The sequence below is a fragment of the Oncorhynchus masou genome, chromosome 27 (assembly GCF_036934945.1).
Source record: "Oncorhynchus masou masou isolate Uvic2021 chromosome 27, UVic_Omas_1.1, whole genome shotgun sequence".
In the NCBI taxonomy this organism is placed as follows: domain Eukaryota; kingdom Metazoa; phylum Chordata; class Actinopteri; order Salmoniformes; family Salmonidae; genus Oncorhynchus; species Oncorhynchus masou.
The window spans coordinates 40,437,055-40,463,358 of NC_088238.1; the positions used below are offsets into that span (position 1 = coordinate 40,437,055).

The 26,304-nt window shown below is 43.1% G+C and overlaps 2 protein-coding genes across 7 annotated transcripts in view; both read left to right on the forward strand.

The window, feature by feature from the left end:
* Positions 1 to 14,306, forward strand: part of LOC135516149 (adenylate cyclase type 4-like) — a 41,163-nt gene extending 26,857 nt beyond the window's left edge. For all 5 annotated transcript variants that reach the window (XM_064940220.1, XM_064940224.1, XM_064940222.1 and 2 more), the window contains 4 exons: positions 12,281 to 12,388; positions 12,776 to 12,890; positions 13,180 to 13,304; positions 13,421 to 14,306. In XM_064940220.1, coding sequence (XP_064796292.1) covers positions 12,281 to 12,388; positions 12,776 to 12,890; positions 13,180 to 13,304; positions 13,421 to 13,537 — 465 coding nt within the window. In that variant the 3' untranslated portion in view covers positions 13,538 to 14,306. The remainder of the gene's footprint in view (positions 1 to 12,280; positions 12,389 to 12,775; positions 12,891 to 13,179; positions 13,305 to 13,420) is intronic.
* A 3,523-nt stretch (positions 14,307 to 17,829) lies between these two features.
* Positions 17,830 to 23,924, forward strand: LOC135516148 (ER membrane protein complex subunit 4). Of its 2 annotated transcripts, none has more exons than XM_064940218.1 (6): positions 17,830 to 17,934; positions 18,855 to 18,967; positions 19,483 to 19,597; positions 19,756 to 19,909; positions 20,789 to 20,949; positions 23,810 to 23,924. In XM_064940218.1, the coding sequence occupies exons 2-6, from the start codon at positions 18,867 to 18,869 to the stop codon at positions 23,843 to 23,845; spliced, it is 567 nt and encodes a 188-aa protein (XP_064796290.1). In that variant the 5' UTR covers positions 17,830 to 17,934; positions 18,855 to 18,866; the 3' UTR covers positions 23,846 to 23,924. The 2 variants fall into 2 exon arrangements, with proteins under 2 accessions (XP_064796290.1, XP_064796289.1); XM_064940217.1 differs by having other exon boundaries at positions 17,831 to 18,003.
* The last annotated feature ends 2,380 nt before the right edge of the window (positions 23,925 to 26,304 follow it).

Consider the following 26,304-nt stretch of genomic DNA (forward strand, 5'->3'; position numbering starts at 1 on the left):
TTTAATAAAGAAAAACTCCTAAAATAAAACATGGCAAATCCAAAAGGTGGTAGGTAAAACACAAAAAAAACTAAAAAGAAACTCACTAAAACTAAACAAAAACAAAAAACAGAATACTACAAGAACTTCACCCGGAATCGACAAGAGCACACAGAACACTAGGGCAGGGTGCCAACATACAAACACAGAGCACAGAACTGAGGGAAACAAAGGGTTTAAATACAATCGGGGAAAACGAGACACAGGTGCAAACAATAATGGGATCAAGGAAAACACAGGGACAAAAAGCACAATGGGGACATCTACTGACAAAAACACGGAACAACCCTGGCCAAATCCTGACAGAATCCCCCCTAGGAACGGCTCCTGACGTCTTACCAGCTTTCAGGGTGGAGGACCCTGAATTGACGAATGAGGTCAGGGTCCAGGATGTCTTTGGCAGGAACTCCAGGAGCGCTCCTCAGGACCGTAGCCTTCCCAGTCCACCAGATACTGCCAGGACCGCTGCACCCGGCGGGAATCCAGTATCCGGTGGACGGTATAAGCCGGCTGGCCTCCAATGACACGAGGCGGAGGGGGGGAAGTTTTAACAAAGACACATGAAATGTGGGATTAATCTTAAGGGATCTGGGTAAGTGTAGGCGATAAGAAACTGGGTTAACTCTCCTGGCAACCTTGAAGGGACCGATGTATTTTTGGGACAGCTTGCAGACTCCACCCGTAGAGGTAAGTCTCTGTGGAGAGCCAGACTCTGGCCGGGGCGCAGGGTAGGCCCGGGACGGCGACGTCTGTTGGCTTGTTGTTGATACCTCTGTGAGGAACGCATCAGATTAAGACGGGTCTTCCTCCACATAAGCCCACAGCCTGACGAATCTCAAGGCTGAAGGCACTCTGACTTCTGCCTCCTGGTCCGGGAACAATGGAGGAGCATAGCCAAACTGACACTGTGCGGGGACATACCAGTGGAGGAGGAGCGCAAGGTGTTGTGCGCGTATTCGGCCCAAACAATAAAGGATGACCATGTGGACGGCTTGTCACGAGTCATACATCGGAGGGTGGTTTCCAGCTCTTGATTCATCCTCTGTTTGGCCGTTGACTCCGGATGGTACCCTGAAGATAGACTGGCAGAAGCCCCCATGAGTTGGCAGAATGCCTTCCAAAACCTTGAGGCGAACTGGGGACCTCTGTCAGAAACCACATCTTGAGGAATGCCGAAGACTCGGAACACATGATTAATTACCAACTCAGCCGTTTCCTTGGCAGAAGGTAACTTAGTCAGAGGGACGAACCTGGCCGCCTTTGAAAACCTGTCGATTATGACTAGGATAGTAGTATTGCCATGGGATGGAGGAAGTCCAGTAATAAAGTCCAATGATATATGGGACCAGGGTCTGTGGGGAACAGGTAAAGGGTGAAGGAGTCCTTGAGGGCGGAGGTGAGAAGATTTGCCCTGGCAGCACACGGGGCAGGCATTGACGAAAGTGGCAACGCTCTTCTTATGGTAGGCCACCAGAACTTACGCTGGATGAACTCCAAGGTGCGACCTACGCCTGATGACAGGTGAGGCGAGAGGAGTGCCCCCACAGAAGGACCTGAGTCCTCACTGCCTTGGGGACAAACAACCGATTGGCAGGACCTCCTTAGGGTCCGGTCGCTAGCTTGAGCACGTCTCACGGTATCCTCAACTTGCCACGAGATCGGAGCCACAATCTTAGCAGCAGGAAGGACAGGCATGTCCGTGTCATCTCGAATGGCAGGAGCGTAGACTCGGGACAGGGCATCCGGTTTGAGATTCTTCGACCCGGGCCGATAGGTGAGGATAAACTGGAATCGATTGAAGAAAAGAGACCATCTAGCTTGTCTAGAGTTCAATCGCTTCGCCTGCTGGATATACTCCAGATTCTTGTGGTCCGTAAGCACTTGAAACGGGTGAGAAGCCCCGAGCCAGTGTCTCCATTCCTTCAATGCCATCTTAACCGCTAGGAGTTCACGATCCCCCACATCGTAGTTCCTCTCAGTCGGGGTAAGCCGGTGTGAGAAGAAAGCGCACGGATGAAGCTTCTTGTCTTCACCCCTCTCTGAGACAGGACAGCTCCAACACCAACCTCTGATGCGTCTACCTCCACCACAAATGGTTCATCCGTAGTCGGTAGTATCAGGATGGGAGCAGAGAGGATGCGCTGCTTGAGTCCTTGGAAGGCCGTCTCAGCTTCTCTTCCCCAAGAAAACCTTGCATTGCCACCTTTGGTTAAAGCTGAGAGAGGAGCTGCCACCAAACTGAAGTTCTTGATGAACTTGCGGTAAAAGTTTGAAGCCCAGGAAACGCTGAACATCCTTAACGGATTTGGGGTGGGCCAATCCGCCACCGCCCCTACCTTCCTAGGGTCCATTTGGATTCGACCGGGTTCCACTACAAATCCCAGGAATTGTACTCGGATGAATGGAATTCACATTTTTCCGGCTTAACGTACAGATGGCTGTCCAGGAGGCGTTTGAGTACTTGTCTGACATGCTTAGTGTGTTCTTGAAGGGAGCTCGAAAAGATGAGGATGTCATCCAAGTAAACGAACACAAATATGTTAAGCATATCCCTAAGCACATCGTTTATGAGCGCTTGGAACACCGCTGGGGCGTTGGTCAGGCCGAAGGGCATCACCAAGTATTCATAGTGACCAGTAGGCGTGTTGAAAGCGGTCTTCCACTCATCACCAGGTCTGATCCGCACAAGATGGTATGCGTTCCGCAGGTCAAGCTTAGTGAAAACAACTGCTTCCTGAGCAGCTCAAGGCTGTGGCCATATGTAGCGGGTAACGGTTACGGACGGTTATGTCATTGAGTCCCCGGTAGTCGATGCAAGGACGTAACCCACCGTCTTCTTGGCCACAAAGAAGAACCCTGCTCCCGCCGGGGAGGTGGATGGGACGCATGAGGCCTGCTTCCAGAGAGTCCTTGATATAGGTATCCATAGCAGCTCGTTCGGGTGGAGATAGGGAAAAGATCCGACTCCTGGGGGCAAGTGCCCGGAAACAGGTCGATGGGGCACCGTAAGATCTATGGGGTGGTAGCATGGTGGCCCTCTGTTTGCTAAACACCAGTTTGAGGTCATGGTAACACTGGGAACTCGGGTCAGATCGATGGATTCTAAAGACTCGGGAGTAGAACTCGGGAATTCTGGAAAATACAAGTAGCTTGGCACGTAGGACCCCACTGCTTGATAGTGCCCACAGACCAGTCGATGTGAGGGTTATGGCTGTGAAGCCAGGGGTATCCAAGGACGAGAGGGAACTCGGAACAGGAGATCAAATGAAAGTTCATCAATTCCTGGTGTTGTGAAACTGAAAGTCTCAAGGAGGTAGTGACATGAGTGACAAGTCCAGATCCCAAAGGGCTTCCATCCAATGTAGTAACCCTCATGGGGTCACTTAGAGGTTCAGAGGGAACGCCATTCTTCTTCGCCCAGACACCATCCATGAAGTTACCTGCGGCTCCAGAGTCTACCAAGGCTTGAAGGTGAAGCTTGTGGTTGTCCCAGGAGAGGGTGACTGGAATGAGCAGACGGGAGTTGGACGGATGGGAGGAGGTTATGTTTCCGGGTTACAGTTCCCCCGGGTCTGTACGGGACAGAGCGTTTCCTGGAGCCTGGGACACGTGGAACGGAAATGGCCCGGTTTGCCGCAATATAGACAGCGTCGCTCCTCATCCGGCGGTCTCTCTCAGCCTGGGAGATGAGTCCACCTGCATGGGTTCCGTGGAGCCAGTGATGATAAAGGTGGGGACTCGGAGCTGGGACTGATAGGGGCTAGAGGTCTACGGTTGAGTTCTCTCTCTCTCAGACGCTGGTCAATGCGTGAGGCCAACTTGATCAGGGACTCGAGATTGTCCGGTGGTTCCCGAGTGGCCAGTTCATCTTGGATAGTGTCGGAAAGGCCTTTCAGAAAGCACACCGTGAGCGCTCGTTGTTCCAGCCACTCGCTGCCACCGTGCGGAACTGGGATGGCATAGTCCGTCACGCTGCGCCAACCTTGATGGAGAGTCAGGAGCTGTTTGGCTGAGTCAGAACCACTGCTTGGGCCTTGAAACACTCGCTTGAATTCCTCAGCAAAGGCAGAGTAGCTGGCACAGCAGGAACTATGGGCATCCCACACAGCAGTAGCCCAGGCCAGGGCTTTTTCCGACAGCAGGGTGATGATATATGCGATCTTAGGACCGGTCGGTGGGAAATGACGAGGGTTGCAGCTCAGAGGAGAGAGAACATTGAGTGAGAAACCCTTTACAAGCACTTGGATCACCTGAGAACCGTTGGGGAGGTGGAAGACGAGGTTCAGCCAGGGGGTTAACTGCCATGGGTACGTGAACTTGAGGTACTGGGACGGGAACTGTTGCCGGGGTAAGTCGATCAGATACTTGCTTAATGGAAGTCAGCATCTCCGACAGAAGATGAGAATGTCTAGCCATTAAGGCCTCTTGCTGAACCAGGGCGGCTTCGTGGCGTTGGACAGTCTCCCTGGTGGTGGGACAGCGTGGCAAAAAGGTCCTGGGAACTGGCTGCCTCTGTTCATTTTTGGCTCTGTGTTTCTGTCAGGACCCGGTTTCGAACCCGGGTCTCCGGAGTGAGAAACAGTCACTTAACCAACTGAGCCACGAATAGACAGCAGACCCCAGAAGATGAGGCAGACACAGCAGTACTTAAGACGGTGTATTTAATAAAGAAAACTCCTAAAATAAAACATGGCAAATCCAAAAGGTGGTAGGTAAAAACAAAAAAAACTAAAAAGAAACTCACTAAAACTAAACAAAAAACAAAAAACAGAATACTACAAGAACTTCACCCGGAATCGACAAGAGCACACAGAACACTAGGGCAGGGTGCCAACATACAAACACAGAGCACAGAACTGAGGGAAACAAAGGGTTTAAATACAATCAGGGGAAAACGAGACACAGGTGCAAACAATAATGGGGATCAAGGGAAAAACACAGGGACAAAAAGCACAATGGGGACATCTACTGACAAAAACACGGAACAACCCTGGCCAAATCCTGACAAATCCTATTGCTTCTAACTTCAATATGCTCTTTAAATAAATAAGATCTACATCACTTTTAGCAGTACATTACTCAACACTAGTGAGACTCATTTTGCCTAGGGTAGGCCTACAGTATATCTACAAATATTTTTTTTCAATGACGTGACATCAGTAATTACATTTAGAGGATTGGAGGATTCTAAATTAATATCTAAGAGGCATTTTCTGTTAGGATCTGTGAGAATATCTGAGAATATCTAAGTGGCTTTTATATCATTCTAAATTAATTACTAATGATAAAAAATAGCTTTATTTAAAAGTAACAATATTTTGGAAATTTCATTTTCAATTAACCTAGAGTGAGCGAGAAAAAGGCCATTCTTGAACATGGGGTGAGACATTCTCACTAATTTGTAAATAAAGCCAGTTTGTTATTTAGAATTATTTATTTCTGGAGAAACATACAGTGGGGCAAAAAAGTATTTAGTCAGCCACCAATTGTGCAAGTTCTCCCACTTAAAAAGATGAGAGAGGCCTGTAATTTTCATCATAGGTACACTTCAACTATGACAGACAAAGATCTGGAGACTGGCTAGGCCACTCCAGGACCTTGAAATGCTTCTTACGAAGCCACTCCTTCGTTGCCCGGGCAACACCTGGGAGCCAGAAATCTTTCTGATTGAGAGAGGGTCAAATACTTATTTCCCTCATTAAAATGCAAATCAATTTATAACATTTTTGACGTGCCTTTTTTTCTGGATTTTTGTTGTTGTTATTCTGTATCTCACTGTTCAAATATACCTACCATTAAAGTTATAGACTGACCATTTCTTTGTCAGTGGGCAAATCAGCAGGGGATCAAATACTTTTGTTTTAGTTGGAACATGCAGACTTTTTTTCTTTAAATTATTGTTTTATGTAGGATGCTACATTTTTGACCAGTTGCAATTGTCAGCAGGCCTAATAAAACAAATCCTACTTCTATTAGGCTGTTAAGCCTCATTGTCACGATCGCCGTCTTCGTGGAAATGACCGGACCAAGGTGCAGTGTGGTGAGCGTACATTTGACTTTAATATAAATGTCGCCAACAAAACAAGAAACAACAAAAATGAACGTGAAGCTTACTAGGGCTATACAGGCCACTAACAAAGACAACTACCCACAAAATACAAAAGGAAAAAAGGCTGCCTAAGTATGATTCCCAATCAGAGACAACGATAGACAGCTGTCCCCGATAGAGAACCATACCCGGCCAAAACATAGAAACACAGAACATAGAGTTTCCCAACCGAGTCACACCCTGACCAACCAAACATAGAGAATAAAAAGATCTCTACGGTCAGGGCATGACACTCATAGCCTACCTTGGCCAGTAAAGTTATTTTATATAAGTCTAGGCTCCAAAGAAATAGACTCCAATTAAGCCCTCTTGTTGTTTGTAAAGAAGATTATTGTTTAAATTAATTGCTCGACTGGTGCAGGTTTTCTCCAATGGTGTGCAACACTTGCATAACAAGTTAGCTATATTTTCAGCACCAGCCACTGTTCCCCTCCTATTGATTGCGCTGCGGTTGCAGCCAGTTATTTTTAAAATGTAACCCTTATTTGACTAGGCAAGTCAGGTAAGAACAAATTCTAATTTACATTGACGGCACAGGACATTGACGGGCAGCATTTTCACTTTTGGATTAATAGCGTGCCCAGAGTGAACTGCCTCCTACTCTGTCCCAGATGCTAATATATGCATATTATTAGTAGTATTGGATAGAAAACACTCTGAAGTTTCTAAAACTGTTTGAATGATGTCTGTGAGTATAACAGAACTCATATGGCAGGCAAAAGTGTGTCGTTTTTCAAAGCTTGGCCTACAGAATACACATTGAGATATGGATAAAGTTGCACTCCCTACGGCTTCCACTAGATGTCAACCGTCTTTAGAAACTTGAATGAGGAATCTACTATAAAGGAGGGGGACCTCTTTGAGTCAGTGGTCTGGCAGAGAGCCTTGGTCTCATGACGCGCGCTCCCGACAGAGTTACCTCTCGTTCCAGTGCTTTTCTGAAGACAAAGGAATTCTCCGGTTGGAACATTATTGATGTTTTATGTTAAACACATCCTAAAGATTGATTCCATACATCGATTGACATGTTTCTAAAGGACTGTAACGGAAATTTTTGAGTTTTTGTCTGGACGAAGTGCCTGCGCATCATAAAGATGGATTACTGGGCTGAACACGCTGACAAGTGGCTATTTGGACATAAATGATGGAACATTATGGAACAAATCAGTCATTTATTGTTGAACTGGGATTCCTGGGAATGCCTTCTGATGAAGATCATCAAAGGTAAGTGAATATTTATGGTGTTGTTTCTAACTTTGTTGACTCCAGTATGGCGGATATTCCTCTGGCTGTTTTGAGTGCCGTTCTCAGATTATGCTTTTTCCATAAAGTTTGTTTGAAATCTGACACAGCGGTTGCATTAAGGAGAAGTCTATCATTAATTCTGTGAATATCTTTTATCAATGTTTATTATGAGTATTTCTGCAAAATCACCGGATGTTTTGGAATCAAAACATTACTGCACGTAAGGCGCCAATGTAAACTGAGAGTTTTGGATATAAATATGCACATTATCGAACAAAACATACATGTATTGTGTAACATGATGTCCAATGTGTAATGGTTTTCCTCCTCTTCTGAGGAGGAGTAGGAAAGATCAGACCAATGCGCAGCGTGGTAAGTGTCCATATTTTATTGAAATATAACCGAACACTGAATACAAAAAACAAGAGAAATAAATGAAAACCGAAACAGTTCTGTATGGTAAAACACAGACACAGAAAACAACTACCCACAACCCATAGTGGGACAACAGGCTGCCTAAGTATGGTTCTCAATCAGAGACAACGATTGACAGCTGCCTCTGATTAGGAACCATACCAGGCCAAACACCTAGAAATATCACACACAGAACAAAACATAGAATGCCCACCTCAACTCACGCCCTGACCAAACTAAAATAGAGACATAAAAAAGGAACTAAGGTCAGGACGTGACACTATGAGTGTCATCTGATGAAGATCATCAAAGGTTACTGATAAATTTGATCTATATTTCTGTTATTTGTGACTCCTCTATCTTTGGCTGGAAAAATGTGTTTTTTCAACTTGGCTATGACCTAACATAATCATATGTTGTTCTTTCGCTGTGAAGCATTTTTGAAATCGGACACGATGGGTATATTAACAAGATGTTTCTTTCATTTGCTGTATTGGACTTGTTAATGTGTGAAAGTTACATATTTCAAAAAAATATTTTAGATTTTCGCGCGCTGCCTTTTCAGTGGAACCACTGCCCTAGAAAGGTTAAAGGATGAATAGTCTATTGTCCAGCTAATAGCCCATCCTAGAAACGTTGTTAGCAGAATTCACAGCCTGCTACGCTAGTTTTTCCCCTTTCCACTTGTTAAAGATTCCAAATTATAAAGTGATTTTAGCCACAATCCGCCCCGATTAATACATTTGGGCACAGTTGATAGTGTGCTGGACTTCAGGCTAGAATGTTGAGGGTTTGAAACCTGCTCCCTGCTTGTTTTGTTACATTATTATGCCGGTCTTAAAGCAAATAACCTGGATTGTTACTCCCATCTCGTTCCTCGCCCTCTTCCATGCTCCATTCTCCGCCTGAGTGGCTCGCTTGTGGGCGTGGCAGCCCCTTCAGTTGTGCTCTGGTGACAAACAAACTTTGCTGCCCTGTTTTCAATCGTCCATATGGCTGGGAGAACCTCCTCAGATTAATGCAAATGAAGGGAGTAAGATATGCATAGGAAATGTAGTGGTCTGTTTTTTTCTGTATATATGAATTACAAATCAGCCTTTACTTAAATCATGTTTCTAGTCTATTGCACAGTTACAATGTGTAATCATTGATGTTCCAGGAGCAGGAGTGGTAAACACTGTTGAAGTGTATAATTGTAATACCAGGTGGCGAATCGCATCTCTGCATGTCTGGCAGACATATCAGTGTGGATGACGGATCACCACCTCAAGCTGAACCTCGGCAAGACGGAGCTGCTCTTCCTCCCGGGAAGGACTGCCCGTTCCATGATCTCGCCATCACGGTTGACAACTCCATTGTGTCCTCCTCCCAGAGCGCTAAGAACCTTGGCGTGATCCTGGACAACACCCTGTCGTTCTCAACTAACATCAAGGCGGTGGCCCGTTCCTGTAGGTTCATGCTCTACAACATCCGCAGAGTACGACCCTGCCTCACACAGGAAGCGGCGCAGGTCCTAATCCAGGCACTTGTCATCTCCCGTCTGGATTACTGCAACTCGCTGTTGGCTGGGCTCCCTGCCTGTGCCATTAAACCCTACAACTCATCCAGAACGCTGCAGCCCGTCTGGTGTTCAACCTTCCCAAGTTCTCTCACGTCACCCCGCTCCTCCGCTTACTGGCTTCCAGTTGAAGCTCATCCGCTACAAGACCATGGTGCTTGCCTACGGAGCTGTGAGGGGAACGGCACCGCAGTATCCAGGCTCTGATCAGGCCCTACACCCAAACAAGGGCACTGCGTTCATCCACCTCTGGCCTGCTCGCCTCCCTACCACTGAGGAAGTACAGTTCCCGCTCAGCCCAGTCAAAACTTGAATGGTGGAACAAACTCCCTCACGACGCCAGGACAGCGGAGTCAATCACCACCTTCCGGAGACACCTGAAACCCCACTTCTTCAAGGAATACCTAGATAGTAAAGCAATCCTTCTCACCCCCCTTAAATGATTTAGATGCACTATTGTAAAGTGGCTGTTCCACTGATGTCAGAAGGTGAATTCACCAATTTGTAAGTCGCTCTGGATAAGAGCGTCTGCTAAATGACGTAAATGTAAATGTAATACATACATGCAGACACAGCATCATTCAAAGAATGGAGTTTGATACACCTGGTATTGGGTAAGACTGAAAAACAAACAACGGTAAATAGCAATTTTCGTGAATTAACTTAATAACAAAAAAATATGCACAATCGTTTGTCTCTACATTAACTAACATATTCCTCTCAATTGTACATGTTTTGCGTGACTCATTGAGACGTTATAAGTACATACATTTGCATCCACCATAATGTTTCTGTCAGACATCTTTGCTAAAGAAAGTCACCAGCGACGGATGGCATTACGTCAAACTCGTCATTGGAACCACTCGATATGATTGGTCATATAAAAACCTTGGGACCCAAATGCATAAGGAGTGCTCTAACTCACCCCTGCGGTAGTCAAGAGCAATGAAGCTGTGACGCTGGGTACTGCTAAGTCCCGCGGCGTAAGCTCGCAACTTTTAAAGGAGGAACCACTGTAGTTGCAGAGAGTCCCTGTAATCCTAGATTCAGGTCATTCAGGCCAGAAAAAACACCGCCCAGATAGGTCAGTTGTGTGAGAAGCTCGTCATCATGCAAGCAATCAGACAAATGAAAATTATGGTCAGTAAAAAAAACTTTAAACTCATCTCTCAATTTTTTTTAAAAACGTGTCAATACTTTGCCCCTTGATAACCAGCGCACTTCTGTATGTTGTAAACGCGTTACATGGTAACTGCCCATATCATTGCATAATTCAGAAAATACACGAGAGTTCAGGGGCCTTGCTTTAACAAAGTTAACCATTTTCACTGTAGTGTACAAAAAGTATTTCATGCTGTCAGGCATCACCTTGGCAGCCTCTCGGTAGATGCTGCAGTGTACCCAGGTGGCGTCGGGAGCAACAGCTTGCACGCGCGTTACCACTCCACAATGTCTCCCTGTCATGGCTTTTGCGCCATCAGTACAGGTACCAACACATCTTGACCACCAAAGTCCATTTGATGTCACAAAGTTATCCAGTACTTTAAAAATATCCTCTCCTGTTGTCTTGGTTTCCAGTGGTTTGCATAAGAGAATGTCTTCCTTAATTGACCCCCCATAAACGTAACAGACATATACCAGAAGCTGTGCCAGGCCCGCCACGTCTGTTGACTCATCCAGCTGTAACGCATACAATTCACTGGCTTGTGAAGTTACGAAGCAGTAATTGTTTCAAAACATCTCCTGCCATGTCACTGATGCGTTGTGAAACAGTGTTGTTTGATGAAGGCATTGTCTGTATAGTTTTTTGGGCCTTTTCCCCCAGCATTGTCCCAGCCATATCCGCGGCAGTGGGAAGAATGAAGTCCTCCACAATAGTATGGGGCTTGCCTGTCCTAGCCACTCGGTAGCTCACCATATAAGACGCTTCTAGCCCTTTCTCATTAATGGTATCTGTTACTTTTATATATAACTTACTACTCGAAAGTCGTCTTAATTCTCGCTCAAAAAACTCCTGTGGCTTATTTTTCAAATTGGCAAATTGGTTTCTAAATGTCTACGCAAGAGTGAAGGTTTCATCAAGTTGGGAGATAGTACTTTGACACATATAACACACTGTGGCTGAGGAAAGGCACCACTCCCAGTATAAGTGAACCCCAAATCAATGTAGATATCGTCATATTTGGGCCTCTTCGATGGTCCAATGTCCCTGTCTGTTGTTCGGTGCTTTCCCGGGTAAAGGGGCAGTAGCTCTTCGGCTGCATCAGATTCACAATTGTCAGTGTCCATGCTAGCTGGTCTAGCAACACATGCAGAATTACTGATGCTAGCATTGGATGTGCTCGTGGAAGCAGAACAACTTGTGTTGTCGACAGGTGCAGGTGTAGTACTGCTGGTATGTATCTCTATGGACGCAGGCCTTACTTTTTTTAACCATACATACAGACCGTTAGTGGAATTCCCGCGGGAGAGTAACGATTAATGTGATTGGATGTTAATTATTTGACTAGGATGCCTGTATTTGACATTGTGTTGTTACTTCGCTGAACACAAGATGGTTTCATTTTATTTTTGGCAGGGAAACGAGGCTACTCGGGGCGAGAAAAAAACATCACCCAAATGTATAGCCTTGTTGGAAAATATAAATGGCCTGTGTGAAAATGTGAATAACATTTTTATTTGATGTACCGCCAATGGCATTGTGCATACCCCTGGGGGTAGCCGCCCTATATAATGCACTACTTTTGAACTGGGGGTCATTTCAGAGCTTGGTCTGGAACTACTCAGAACGGAAGAAGGGACAGGAGTTTTTCAAAAAACTGGTAATCTAACAATGAACTGACCATTAGTCTTGTCACCAAACCTTACCCTTTTTCTCTTTCTATGCCCCCCTCTCTATTCTCTCTCTCTAACAGCTTCTCTCAAAGCCAAAGTTCTGTTCTGTGGAGAAGATTAAGACTATTGGCAGCACCTACATGGCAGCTGCTGGTCTGACCAATCCTGCTATAGGGGACGAGCGAAAGGTTGGTAGTAGCCTATTGTATACAGCTTTGTTCTGCCTCACTGGGTCCTGTTCAAATACTAGTAAAAACACAACCTTACCTACTCCCTTCTCTAAGGTAGTCAGGAACCTCCTGTACATGATTGGATAAGCAAAAGAAAGGTTACTTATTATCCTATTGCATTGCCCCAATCAAACATGGTCACATCAATGAAGTGAAAGCTCTTAACTCTTGGAAGTTAGGAAGGAGGAAATCCATGTCTGAAGTATTTATTCGAACACTGTCTCTAGTCTGTCTGCCTGTATGGATTCTAACTGATTCAGTGTGTTCTCAGAGCCTGGTTAAACAAAGACTGAATTCTGAGCTCACAATTGATTCTGACTGAGTGTTCTCTGTCTCCACCAACAGGACTGTGATGTGTCCTACAGCCATGTGCGCAGCATGGTAGAGTTTGCCATTGCTCTGAAGAACAACTTGGAGTCCATCAACCAACACTCCTTCAACAGCTTTAAGCTACGCATCGGTTAGTCTGTCTGTATGGCCAGAGGGACAAGAAAGATATGGACTCAATTCATCTTTCCTCAATTACATGCATCCTCTCTCCTTGCCTGCTTCTCAAAATGTATTGGAGAAGAAGGTCAGACAGGAGGGACCTAGGACTTTCTCTTTCAATATGGTTGACAAAGGATGCACGGAATCAACGGACGACAAAAAGAGATTGAGACTTTTACAACTAAACTCCCTTGATTTGATAACCATCTCCCCCCTCCCAACTAACTTTTTCATCACTTCATCTCTTTTGCCTTATATAGGGATAAACCATGGTCCAGTGATTGCGGGGGTGATCGGAGCCCACAAACCACAGTATGATATCTGGGGGAACTCTGTGAACGTGGCCAGTAGGATGGACAGCACCGGAGTACTAGACAAGATCCAGGTGAGAGAGAGATGGAGAGGGGAGGGAGAGACAGCGAGAGTGAAGGGTTGGAGAGAGGGGAGAAACATTTTGAATGAGAGAGAGCGCTTGTTAAATGGTTCTGTCTCCCTCTACAGGTGACAGAGGAAACAGCGCAGGTGGTGAAGACCTTTGGCTTCAGTGTGACCAAGAGAGGAGTCATCACCGTCAAGGGCAAGGGAGAACTTACTACCTACTTCATCAACACCGACTGACCAATCATCTTCTCTGTTCTGACCTCTCCAATCATCGTCACTCATCTAGCCACACATCAAACTCTAACCTTCAGTCGTCCTTATTTATTCTCATGCAGTAATGCTGTGAACGGGGACACTGCATTTGGAGGAAGGAGGTGCTGTCTTTTGGATGAATATGTTAAACCAATTACAGATGTCAAAAAAGAAATAGTTGGTTGGTAGGCAATTTGTGATCATTTATTATTTGTGTTTTGAATGAATCTGTCACGACTCGTGAACAACTGTATCTATCTGTGTGTGATCTTTGATGACAGACAACAAAGCAAAGCCATTGAGGAATATGCTCTTACTAATGACAGTGACACAGAGTGGGTTAAAGGCGAGCAGTGACAGGGAATGTTCCTTATTAGGAAATTATAAGGCCATATGGAAACACAAGATTGTGTACTTTTCAATGGTTTCCTGAAAGGGATGTTATATATAATAAGAATATGTATGGGCTGTTATGTTATTTCAATGGATGAGGAAGTAGTTGACAGTGGGCCATCACTGCCAAAGGTACTGCTGCATTCACACTTTTGAATCCATCTGCCACCACTTTAATACCATGTAAATGCAATATAACTTACTGTATTGAACTTTTGATCGTGTAATTTCAGAATGTTTTTCGTTTTGTTTTTTTAAAAGAGATTGATATATTTTGTCTATTCTGAACGACTTTATAAGCACGCCTGGGCATACAGTATATGAATGTACATAGAAATAAACTAAGATGTGGAAGGTTGTGCTTCTGTGTACGCTACCAAATTGCATTGATGTTTTTGTAAGCTCATGAAAATGTGTGTATTTCCTTTTACTCGTTACGTTTCAGGAACCTGTGAAGCACTGGACGTGTAGAAATATGTCGTATTTAAACAATTGTTTTGACGTATGATAGTTTGGTGAAGCAAGATGACGTGAATTCAATATTAAACTATATTTTTGAATTTTGAATTGATTTCCCCAAAAAATGCTAAAATGGACTTTTCAGAGCATCTCTCGACCTCAAAGAACCGATCATCACTTGCCTCTTTGGCCTGTGTACGTTTCTATATTCTGATTTTCAGAGTCTTAACAAAGAGTGGAAAAACAGAAAACAGCTGAATTTGAAAACCTTTATGAATTTGAAAAAAACAAAACTGGAAAGTGACTTGTTTTCTTATTTATTGTGCCAAAATTGGATATGGAATAACAGAAAACAAATAACAACATTTATTCAAATTATTATTATTTATTGTTTGTTTTGTTCTTTACTCAGAAGTACACACCCCCTACAGTAAGTTAAAAAAGCATTTTTATTGTCATGGGTATACTTCCCCAACATCCTTTCCTGCTCATTGAAAGGCAGACAAAGGCTCTTCAGTTGCGACAATTGTCTTCTCTGAATATATACAGGTGTAGGATCTTCATTTGATCATCCTGTTGTTGCCAGGAATTCCCTACACAACAGGTAAAGCAAACTTGTAATGTATTATAATTTCTACTTTAAAATGTCAGACTTTCCCTAAGCAAATATTGATCAACCCTTACAAAAGTATCAAGTAATTATAATCCACACAATAATTCACATTTTCTGTTACTGCTGGATTATTTTCCTGCTGTGGAAAAATCATCAAACTAAGATTCTACATCTGCACATACCCACTGTGGGTGATGATTAATGATATGGAACCAGTGTAATATTACTTGGTCCCCCCCTCCTCTACACACACTCTTCTCTCCCTTTCTTCTCTCTCTCCCTCTCTTCTCTCCGTTTCTCTCTCTCTCTCTCCCTTTTCTCTCTCTCCCTCTCTTCTCTCCCTTTCTTCTCTCTCTCCCTCTCTCTCTCCCTTTCCCTTTCTTCTCTCTCTCTCTCTCTCTCTCTCTCTCTTCTCCCTGTGTCTTCTTCTTTAAGTATTTATTAGCGGATCGCAACCAACTGACAGGTGCATAAACCGCCACCTACTGTATTGGAGTGTGGGGCCACTACACACCACTATGTTATCTTAACTAACCCTGAATTTCTAATAAAAAATAATAATAAAATGTTTTATTTATTGAACTTTAAAACATAATCTACCTGTAGTGAAGCCGTCATTTAGCAACCACTCCCATCTCCACCCCCACTAAGCCACCGTCCCACTCAAACCCAACCAAAACCAGCACCTACATGATGCGCCAACAACCAACAAAAGGAACAAAAGTAAAAAATAAGGAAAACAACAATGCAAAAACAAAACACATCAAGGACAACAAAAATCTAAACAGCAAGGCCAACTAAATGTGTTTGTGTGCATGTGGATGTGTATGTGTGTGTGTCTGTGTGTCTGTGTGTGTGCACGTGTACGTTTGAAAGCGAGTGTTTGTGTATGCATGTGTACACATGTACAAGTGCTTGTGTGGCATCAACCTCAGGCAAACAGGCATTGGATGTAACAGCGTTCCTTTTTAGTGTAATTTAAACATATTTTTTGTTTATTTTTAATTTATTTTTTACTTTTGTCTTTGACCGTCATTCTACCCCCCCGCCCAGCAACTTCAATACCTCCACTTTTTCACACAATGGCAGTGAAGAGCGACAGTAAGAAGGTGAAAATGGCCGAAGCGGATGTTCTGTTTGAACTAGATGGCGTGAAGAACAGAGATGAGAGGGAGAAAAATTGGATTACAGTGGCGAATGCAAAAGGAAAAAAATTGGGGGGTTGTAATAAGGGTTTTGGATCATTGTTGTTACCTGGGAGATCCGCTTGACATCTCAATTAAAATTGTGGATGCATTGGATGAGATACAAAGCAATATACAGCATTCGAAAAGTATTCAGACCCCTTCACTTTTTCCACATTTTGTTATGTTATTCTAAAATGGATTAAATAAAAATCATCCTCATCAATCTACACACAATACCCCATAATGACAAAGCAAAAACAAGTTTCTAGAATGTTTTGCAAATTTATTAAAAAAAAATAGAAAACAGAAATACCTTATTTACGTAAATATTAAGACCCTTAGCTATGAGACTCGAAATTTACCTCAGGTGCATCCTGTTTCCATGAATCGTCCTTGAGATGTTTCTACAACTTGATTGGAGTCCACTTGTGGTAAATTCAATTGATTTGACATGATTTGGAAAGGCACACACCTGTCTATATAAGGTCTCTCAGTTGTTAGTGCATGTCAGAGCAAAAACCAAGCCGTGAGGTTGAAGGAATTATCCGTAGAGCTCCGAGACAGGATTGTGTCGAGGCACAGATCTGGGGAAGGATACAAAAAAAATGTCTGCAGCATTGAAGGTCCCCAAGAACACAGTGGCCTCCATCATTCTTAAATGGAAGAAGTTTGGAAACACCAAGACTCTTCCTACAGCTGGCCGCCTGCCAAACTGAGACACTCCCCAGTAAAAGGCATATGACAGCCTGTTGGAGTTTTCCAAAAGGACTCTCAGACCATGAGAAACAAGATTCTCTGCTCTGATGAAACCAAGATTGAACTCTTTGGCCTGAATGACAAGCATCATGTCTGGAGGAAACCAGTTACCGCTCATCACCTGGCCAATACCATCCTAACGGTGAAGCATGTTGGTGGCAGCATCATGCTGTGGGGATGTTTTTCAGCGGCAGGGAATGGGAGACTAGTCAGGATAGAGGGAAAGAACGGAGCAAAGTACAGAGAGATCCTTGATGAAAACCTGCTCGAGCACTGTGGGCGAAGGTTCACGTTCCAACAGGATTACCCTAAGCTCACAGCAAAGACAACGTAGGCTTCGGGACAAGTCTCTGAATGTCCTTGAGTGGCCCAACTAGAGCCCGGACTTGAACCCGGTTGAACATCTCTGGAGAAACCTGAAAATAGCTGTGCAGCGATGCATGTGGAAAAAGTGAAGGGGTCTGAATACTTTCCGAATACACTTTACATGAAGAATTGGATCAAGTGGTTGGTGCACAATGACTGATCGCATTGTAGATGGAGTGCGGAAGCACACTCCATCCATTCTATTGTTTTTTGATGAGTCTTCCTTCTCATTACTTTGGTTATGGTTATCAACTGCAAAGCGCAAACAGATAATATCTGAGAAAATAGGCATCATTGTAAGTGCAGCTGACTCAGGTATTTTTCTGCAGAGGCATTACAAGGAATCGTGTCGATTAAATGCACTTGAGCCTGTGTAGGGATGTGATTTGAATGTGACTGAAGGAGTTGGATTGTTGTTTGATTTATTTTGTTTTCAATACCCGGTACAGTAGGTGGCAGCAATACACCAATAGGTATGGTCTGACAACATTTTAAGAAGAAGTGAAGCGCGACGTCAGTACTGAAACGTCACCATTGTGTGCCCGGCCATCGTATGTCATCGATTTAAGCTAAATTAACTACTTGTGAATAATTTGACGAATATTCACGTACGGTTGGCTAATTCTGCTCGAGACTAACATAAAAGTAAAGTAAAGACTAGTTGGAACGTCTTTAAGGTGAGGAGTGTTGTCATGTCATATCTAAAACATATTTCTCTGGCTAGATGTGAGCTAACAAGCTAGCTAGCTGCTTCGGTTAACCTAGCAGTAGCTAACTATGCATATGTATACGTTGTTAGCAGTAGTACCCGTTTTCATGAATGCCGTATCTAGACAACATCATTGTGTGTCATTTAGCGCAGCGTTAGTCCATTAACATATAGTCTAACCCTAGTTCATATGTAATACAAGTATTTGTATTACCAGCAATGATGGCCTACCTACTAGCATAGATGGGGAACGTTAAACTAAGAAACCCGAACATTTCACCCCCATCTTGCTTTATGTCAAGCCAATGCCTCACTTCGTAGCTAGTCAGGGGTTGTTGGCTTGGAATAACCTTGTTTAAGAAATATTCTCCATAACTGTCAATTCCGACGCTGTGTTTTAACGTTTAGAAACGTCAAACATCGCTTGCGAAACGTTTTTTTTTCGGAGCACGCTACATAGCTAATTAACACAGTGGGCCTCCCCTGTCTTTCCGTAAACAACTACCAACCATATAACGTGTGTTAATTTAACATGTTTTATTATTATTCCTCGCAGATATGAAAGATACACTCCTTGTAAGCGATGCATTTAAACGTTCCGAATGATTGTCTGGGCTCTTAACAGAACACCCCCCAGCCAGAAGATACTGTCGTCAATAGGCGCTGAATGGGTTAGGAATAACCTAGTCGCTGACACGAGCAAGATATTCTATGAAGCGCAGCAAAAATAAAATATCAGTGTTTTGTTCATTGTCAAATGTCACTCAGTCATGTTCCTTTCATGTTGTAATATTGTGTTCTTCTTGTGGTTCAACATAGTTATATATTGCCATGGCGTCTCCAGGGGGACAAGGAGGAGGGGCAGTGTCTACAAGAGGAGCAGGAGCTCGGAGGATGAAATGGGCTCTGGAGTTGAGCTTGGGCAATGCTCGGTAAGACAAATGACCTGTAGCCTGGCTGTCCTAGCGGTAATGCTGCATTTTACTGCACATGTCTTCAGTGCTCCCGAGTGGCACAGCGGTGTAAGGCACTGCATCTTCGTGCAAGAGGCATCACTACAGTCCCTGGTTCGAATCCAGCTGTGATTGGGAGTGGGCACGCTGCCCGTGTTTGGCTGGGATAGGCTGTCATTGTAAATAAGAGTGTGTTCTAAACTGACTTCCCTAGTTAAATAAAGGTTACATTTTAAATAAATAAAAAATGTAAGTGTCTGCCTTTGTTTGAATTGGGCCTACCCTTTGACACAACCTCTATCTTTCTTCACTGTCATCCTCTCTCACTATCTGATACACTTGATATTGTGCTGACATTTCAAATGAGTCCAGATCAACAGTTACACAGAGAAACAGGCATAAAATGCTTCAAGATCCACCCTGTTATAACCTAAAGCTTCTGTTCCGACCTCTTCCCCATGGATCGCCCTCTAACTGTCCACTTTGTCTTCCAGGGGTCGTGGAGACAGACAGAGTAACCAGGGAGATGTGATGTACCCCATTGGATACTCAGACAAACCAGTCCCAGACACCAGCATCCAGGAAACAGACAAAAACCTGGTGGAAAAGGTAGGTCACCAGAAGAGGGTGATTTCATAACATCATGATGTATTGTTCACAAAGTTTGCATTATCTACTTTTTCATCTTACTTTATTAATATATTGTTATTAGCTTCCTCTCTCTTCCTTACCCCCATCACTCTTTCTCTCTCGCTCCTCTAAAACAGCGTTGTTGGGACGTGGCCCTGGGCCCTCTGAAGCAGATTCCCATGAACCTGTTCATCATGTACATGTCTGGGAACACCATCTCAATCTTCCCTATCATGATGGTCTGTATGATGGCCTGGAGGCCCATTCAGGCTCTCATGTCCATGTCTGCCAGTGAGTATTTATTGTATTTTTTTTTACCTTTCTTTTAGCATGGAGTCCCATTGAGACCAATGTCTCTTTTGCAAGGGTTCCCTGCATCTCACAATATGAAAGTGTGTTTCAACAGGTACAGACAGTGCACATCAATCAACATTTCAGTTTCCACATCAGTCAATGTATGAGTCAGTTTTCAAAAGTGCACATTTTCATCCATAGTTTCTGGGCAGGTTGAAACAGATATAGGAGATCCATAATACAATACAATTGTCACTACAGTTGCACAAATAAGCCAAAGAGTAGCTCTGCCAGTGCCTAGCTCTCTGAGACTACAGCAGTGTTCACCAACCTTTGTCATTGCACTCTCCAGAACTTCCTTTTGATTTATTTTTGGACTATCTGTTTTTCCATGTATGGGGTGAGTATCTGGACACAGCCCTTAGCCGTGGTACGATTGGCCATATATCACATACCCCAGAGGTGCCTTATTGCTATTGTAAACTGGTTACCAACGTAAATAGAGCAGTAAAAATAAATGTTTTGTCATACCCGTGGTATACGGTCTGATTCACCACGGCTTTCACCCAATCCGCATTAAGTGCTCGAACCACCCAGTTTATAGTGGCTAAGGACTGTTCTTAGGCACAACGCAAAGCGGAGTATATTGTCCATATCACAAACACCTGAGGTGCCTTAATGCTATTATAAACTTGTTAACAATATAAGTAAAACCGTAATTAAGTATTTGTGTCATATCTGTGGTATATTGTCAGATCTACACAAAGCTGAAATAAAATTTCAGTCAATCAGCATCTGGGACCCTAACTACCCGGTTTGTATAATGTCATTTATAAGCGTGTTATCACTGCTCACTCTTGCCCTTTCTCTCTTCAGCATTCAAGCTGTTGGAGAACTCTAACCAGCAGTGGCTCCAGGGGCTTGTCTATTCTGTAGGGAACCTGTTGGGCTCGGCATTGGCTATCTACAAGTGTCAGTCAATGGGACTTCTCCCAACTCACTCCTCTGATTGGCTCGCTTTCATAGAACCGCCTCAGGTGATATTTTTTTCTATGCTGTTATCCGTCAAATTTCCTGTTCTCTCTTATGTGTTATAGGGTGATTATGAACTTATTTTTCAGGTTTGTCATGTGTAATTAATATATTGGAAATCTTAACTGTGCTGTTGTGATTTAAAAAAAGACGTAAAACAGCAAAAAACATAGTTGCTAGCAGCAATGAACAGGGTTCACAGGATTTACAGAAAAGACATGATCAATCGGATAACAAAGCATACATTATCATGTAGGAACTGTCTTTACGTGCAGTTTTTGAAACATTACCACTTAGAATTGATAAACTCTCACAGCTGTAATACGCTGGCTAAAAGTGGCAGGACATCCCGTTTCTAATTTTACCTAATAAAATATCCACTTTTCACTGCGTTCAGACCACATACGGGGTGGCAGGTAGCCTAGTGGTTAGAGCGTTGGGCCAATAACCGAAAGGTTGCGAGATCGAATCCCTGAGCTGACAAGGTAAGAATCTGTCATTCTGCCCCAGAACAAGGCAGTTAACCCACTGTTCCTAGGCCGTCCATGTAAATAAGAATTTGTGCTTAACTGACCTGCCTAGTTAAATAAAGGTTAAATAAATTTTAAAAAAGAGGGCAACTATGTGATTATACGAATCACAAATCCACAATGTCTATCTGCATAATTTTAAATTTGCATCAGACGAAGTCCACTTGATCAATAGTTATTGCACTAGTATCCTCTGGTGCCAATTATATATAGTGCCACCAACTGGTCTGGTGCAGCCATCTAAGGCTTCAGTGACTTTATATTCACAGATTCTAAGGACGTAATCTCAGCAAAAGAAACGTCCTCTCACTGTCAGCCACATTTTATTTTCAGCAAACTTAACATGTGTAAATATTTGTATGAACATAAGATTCAACAACTGAGACAAGTTCCACAGACATGTGACTAACAGAAATTGAATAATGTGTCCCTGAACAAAGGGGGGGGGTCAAAATCAAAAGTAACAGTCAGTATCTGGTGTGGCATGCCTAAGGCACGTTGACGCAGATGAGCAGGGACCCTGGACATCTTTCTTTTGGTGTTTTTCCAGAGTCAGTAGAAAGGCCTCTTTAGTGTCCTAAGGTTTCATATCTGTGGCCTTAATTGCCTACCGTCTGTAAGCTGTTAGTGTCTTATCGACCGTTCCACAGGTGCATGTTCATTAATTGTTTATGGTTCATTGAACAAGCATGGGAAACAGTGTTTAAACCCTTTACAATGAAGATTGTGAAGTTATTTGGATTTTTATGAATAATCTTTGAGACAGGGTCCTGAAAAAGGGACATTTATTTTTTGCTGATTTTATAAGGTTCACACACCAAATTTCATTGCCCAATGTACATCAGTTCAGTTCTATTAGCCAGTTGCCCATGGTGGAATATTCTAACCTGCAGGCTCCTGAGGCCCCCATGAGCTCCTAAGTCTAGAAGCAATCTAGCTAACGTTGACATTGTGAATTAGCATTTTGCTAGCTAGCTGAGCTGTTTTACAAGAAAATGGCTGAGATGACACATGCTAGCTAACAAGCCCTTCTTTAAGATAATAATGCAAAAATTAACATGGTTCATCATGGTAATGTCTTTGATGACCCTAAAAAGTCTAAAGTTGATAGGCCATTGTGGAGTGGATTCAAATGGACACATCAAGTCTGATTTCCTGATTTATCAATATCTCAGCCATCTCTTAACCAATCCCTTAGCTCTTCTCAAACAACGTAAAGAGATGTACCATGGTCCTACATGCCACATTGTGTTCTTTGGACTTATGGTTCATGATTAAAAATTTGTAAAAGGTTTTCCAAAATGTCAAGATGGAGGAACATCTTAGCCTGACGACACATTAAATTCTTCCGCTGCTTTGACGTTCGCTACATGCATTAGTCTGAGACTGCAGTCATTTAAGTTGTTTCTGGTGACAAGGGACAGGAGAGGTGTCCTACAAAACGAAGTCAGTGATTTTTATTTTTACCATATCAGCTTTGTTGTGAACCCCTAAATATACTGAAAAATATAAAGCAACATGTAAAGTGTTCGTCTAATTTTTCATGAGCTAAAATAAAAGATCCCAGATATTTTGCACGAAAAGCTTATTTTTCGCAAATTTTGTACACATTCGTTTACATCCCTGTTAGTGAGCATTTCTCCTTTGCCATGATAATCCATCCTCCTGGCAAGTGTGGCATGTCAAAGAGCTGATTTAAACAGCATTATCATTACACAGGTGCACCTGGTGCTGGGGACAATAAAAGGCCACTGAAATGTGCAGTTTTGTCACACAACACAATACCACAGATGTCTCAAGTTTTGAGGGAGCATGCACTTGGCATGTTAACTGCAGGAATGTCCACCAAAGCTGTTGCCAGATCATTTAATGTTAATTTCTCTACCATAAGCCTCCAATGTCATTTTAGAGAATGTGGCAGTACGTCCAACGGCCTTCACACCGCAGACCACGTGCCCCATGGTGGCGGTGGGGTGATTGGCAGGCATAAACTATGAATAACGAACGCAATTGCATTTTATCAATGGCATTTTGAATGCACAAAAATACAGTGAGATCCTGAGGCACATTTTTTATTTATTTTTTATCTGTGACCAACAGATGCATTCTGTATTCCCAGTGATGTGAAATTCATAGATTAGGGCCAAATGATTTCATTTGAATTGACTAATATCCTCAAATGAATTGTAACTCAGTAAAATCAATGATTGTTGCATTTTTGTTCAGTATACATACAACAACCTATAAGGCTAATATGCATAAAATTGTACAATGTCTGTTCCTGTTGTAATGGGTAGTATAAATATATAAACTGATATTTTTCTGTTCTCTGCAGAGGATGGAGATCATGGGTGGAGGGATGGTATTGTGAAGAGGACAGAAGACGCACACATACTGAAATATGCTGAACTGTTCTGTTAATACATTAAATCTCTTCCAAGTCTTTTCAATTCTCTGGCTTTTAGGTTTTTTGTGGACTCCTCAAGCTTTTTATTTATCTACATTTTGTTTGTCATTTGAGATTATTTGTCACAGGTTATAAAATGTTACAGAACACATTCAACATCTGATAATAGGAAAATGTCATGTTTGTAAAAACCGTTCATCATTTTACTAAATCCACACGGTCAACTTAAGGTGTCACCATAACATATTTTTCATTTATCTTTGTGTCAAATAAAAGGGTTAACTAGTTAATTTCTTTGTTAAATAGAATGGTGACAGTCATTAAATGTGTGGAACTAAGTTTACTGGCAAATGTGGAAATGTTGTTCTGGGATAAACACTTTTTAGGAACTGTGATTTTGCGTTTAACCTTGGGCACCCTTTACAAACATTTTCCGTGTGCTAAAAACAGGCGGGCAGGACATAGGGTCAGACCTGCAGTGCAGGAAAGGGAAAGTTGGGCACATTGAAGGCTATGATGATACATTTGGAGAGATATGTAGGTTACTTCTGCATTGAATCACAAAGGCAATTCATTCGTGTCCTGGCGAAATCCGGAATGTTAGTTAAAACACGCCATCATTGTTGGAAATATTGTGTCTTATACATTTTGTACATTGCAAAGTCTTAAGTCATTTGAAAAACAAATCCCATTCTCATGTATGTACACGTGCAAGTTGGAAGCTACAAATCGACAACTTTGTAAATAAAATGGATTAAGAAAACAAATGAGACGACTGACTGAAAATACACAATTGTTGAGCAGCACTCGCTCTTGTTAAACCAATGAATGCCATTCATTTGTATTTGGTCCCCTTCTTCGGACGCCTTGCCGCACTCCCACATGACTCGCTTCTTCACTAGAAAATACAAAATCACTTCAAAATGTGTTCGAAATAGGTGTTAGTAGCCCACCCTGCACTGAATAACACAGGTAATTAAATCGCATTAGACTTGCATCACCCTTTGCTGTCATCGATATGTAACTGTTTAACGAGTGACAGGATGCAGTGGCGACCCGTCATTCGGGGCTCTGCCCCACCTGTTAAGATAAAAAATAAAATAACTTTTGTGTAGCTTTTGGCATTAATGTGTCACATAGCAGTTTGCAAACAAACATGGTCTCTTTTTTGGCTTTCTTGCGTAAGGCAGTTCCAAAATGCAGGTGTTTCAGCCTAGCTCGGTGCTTTCTGTGGTGGAGAGGCAGCCAGCGGTTGATTGACTCAATGTTCTGTGACTCATGGTGTACTGTCCTCCTTAATTAAGGTGTATGCAACCATAATTTGACAGCCAGCCAAACTCCAATCAAGAACTGAACCAGAGCCAAGGATTTCCATAAACCTCCAATTTTATAGTTGAAACGGTGTTAAAAGGCAATGCTTTACGAAGGCTCAACAAGAAAGATGGCAGAAGATAAAATGCAGTATATAATATTTTTGTTCAACAATGAGGCTGAACTGCGTAATTTCCAGTTTCACCATCAGCAAAGAAGTAGCACAGCGTCGTACGTTAGCTGCGGCTACACAAATCAGCCACTGGATGGCACCAACTCAAAAAGCGCTTGGCCAAAAAAATAGAAGGCTGAATCTATGGGGACACTACGTCACCGCAGAATCGACAGGGAGAGCGAGGCAGTTCCAGCCCCTTGGGTGCTGCCATAGATTTACATTAGAAGTGCCCATACAAGAAGCCTCAAGGTCATTGGCCACATAAAATGACGTCAAATCACGTTATATCTATCGTAGCTTTGATTGTCAGCATCTGAATTATGTCGACAATCTGCTGGCGAATCCTTTTCAATCGTTGTCAGACGAAGAAAAACCATAGATAAAATGTATCGGTGCTCATTGGACATAAACATTACACAACAAGTTGGAAATCGCAAATTCAGCAATTAGTTGTTTGGAAGTAATCAGTGGCAAACTGCAAGCACTCACTATTTTGCTTCCCCTGCCTGCTATTCGATGGAGAGGGTGTGTGGTTTAAGGGTCTCTTTTCTGAGCTTTAGAGTGATAAATATTCACAAACAACACCATGGGCCAGAAAATGTTGAATACAATAGCGATGTTGTCATTCCAGCATGACTTCTGCCGTGTTCAGAACAACTGTAAACTCGGAACTGGGAAATGTCATACGTCAGTGAGTTCAAGACAACTGTGAACTCGGGAGAATACTGTAAGGAGGGAGCAGGTCTCGAACCCTCGACCTTCCAGCCCGAGGTCCGGCGCGCTATCGACTGTGCCGCAAAAGCACCGTTTGGTAAGGATTCACTCCATGGTGCTGAAAAGAAAGCTCCGCTGTTGGAACAGCTTTATGTAGGTCCTAACAGTTTGTGTTCACCGTTTGTCACCTTTATAGTGCAACTAATGTATTGTTTAGTGTTGT

Excerpts from the sequence above, each read along its gene's own strand:
- LOC135516148 (XM_064940218.1), top strand. The coding sequence starts at position 18,867 with ATGGCGTCTCCAGGGGGACAAGGAGGAGGGGCAGTGTCTACAAGAGGA. Across the intron at positions 19,910-20,788 it reads TCTCATGTCCATGTCTGCCA|CATTCAAGCTGTTGGAGAAC; the intron begins GTGAGTATTTAT and ends TTCTCTCTTCAG. Across the intron at positions 20,950-23,809 it reads CTTTCATAGAACCGCCTCAG|AGGATGGAGATCATGGGTGG; the intron begins GTGATATTTTTT and ends TGTTCTCTGCAG.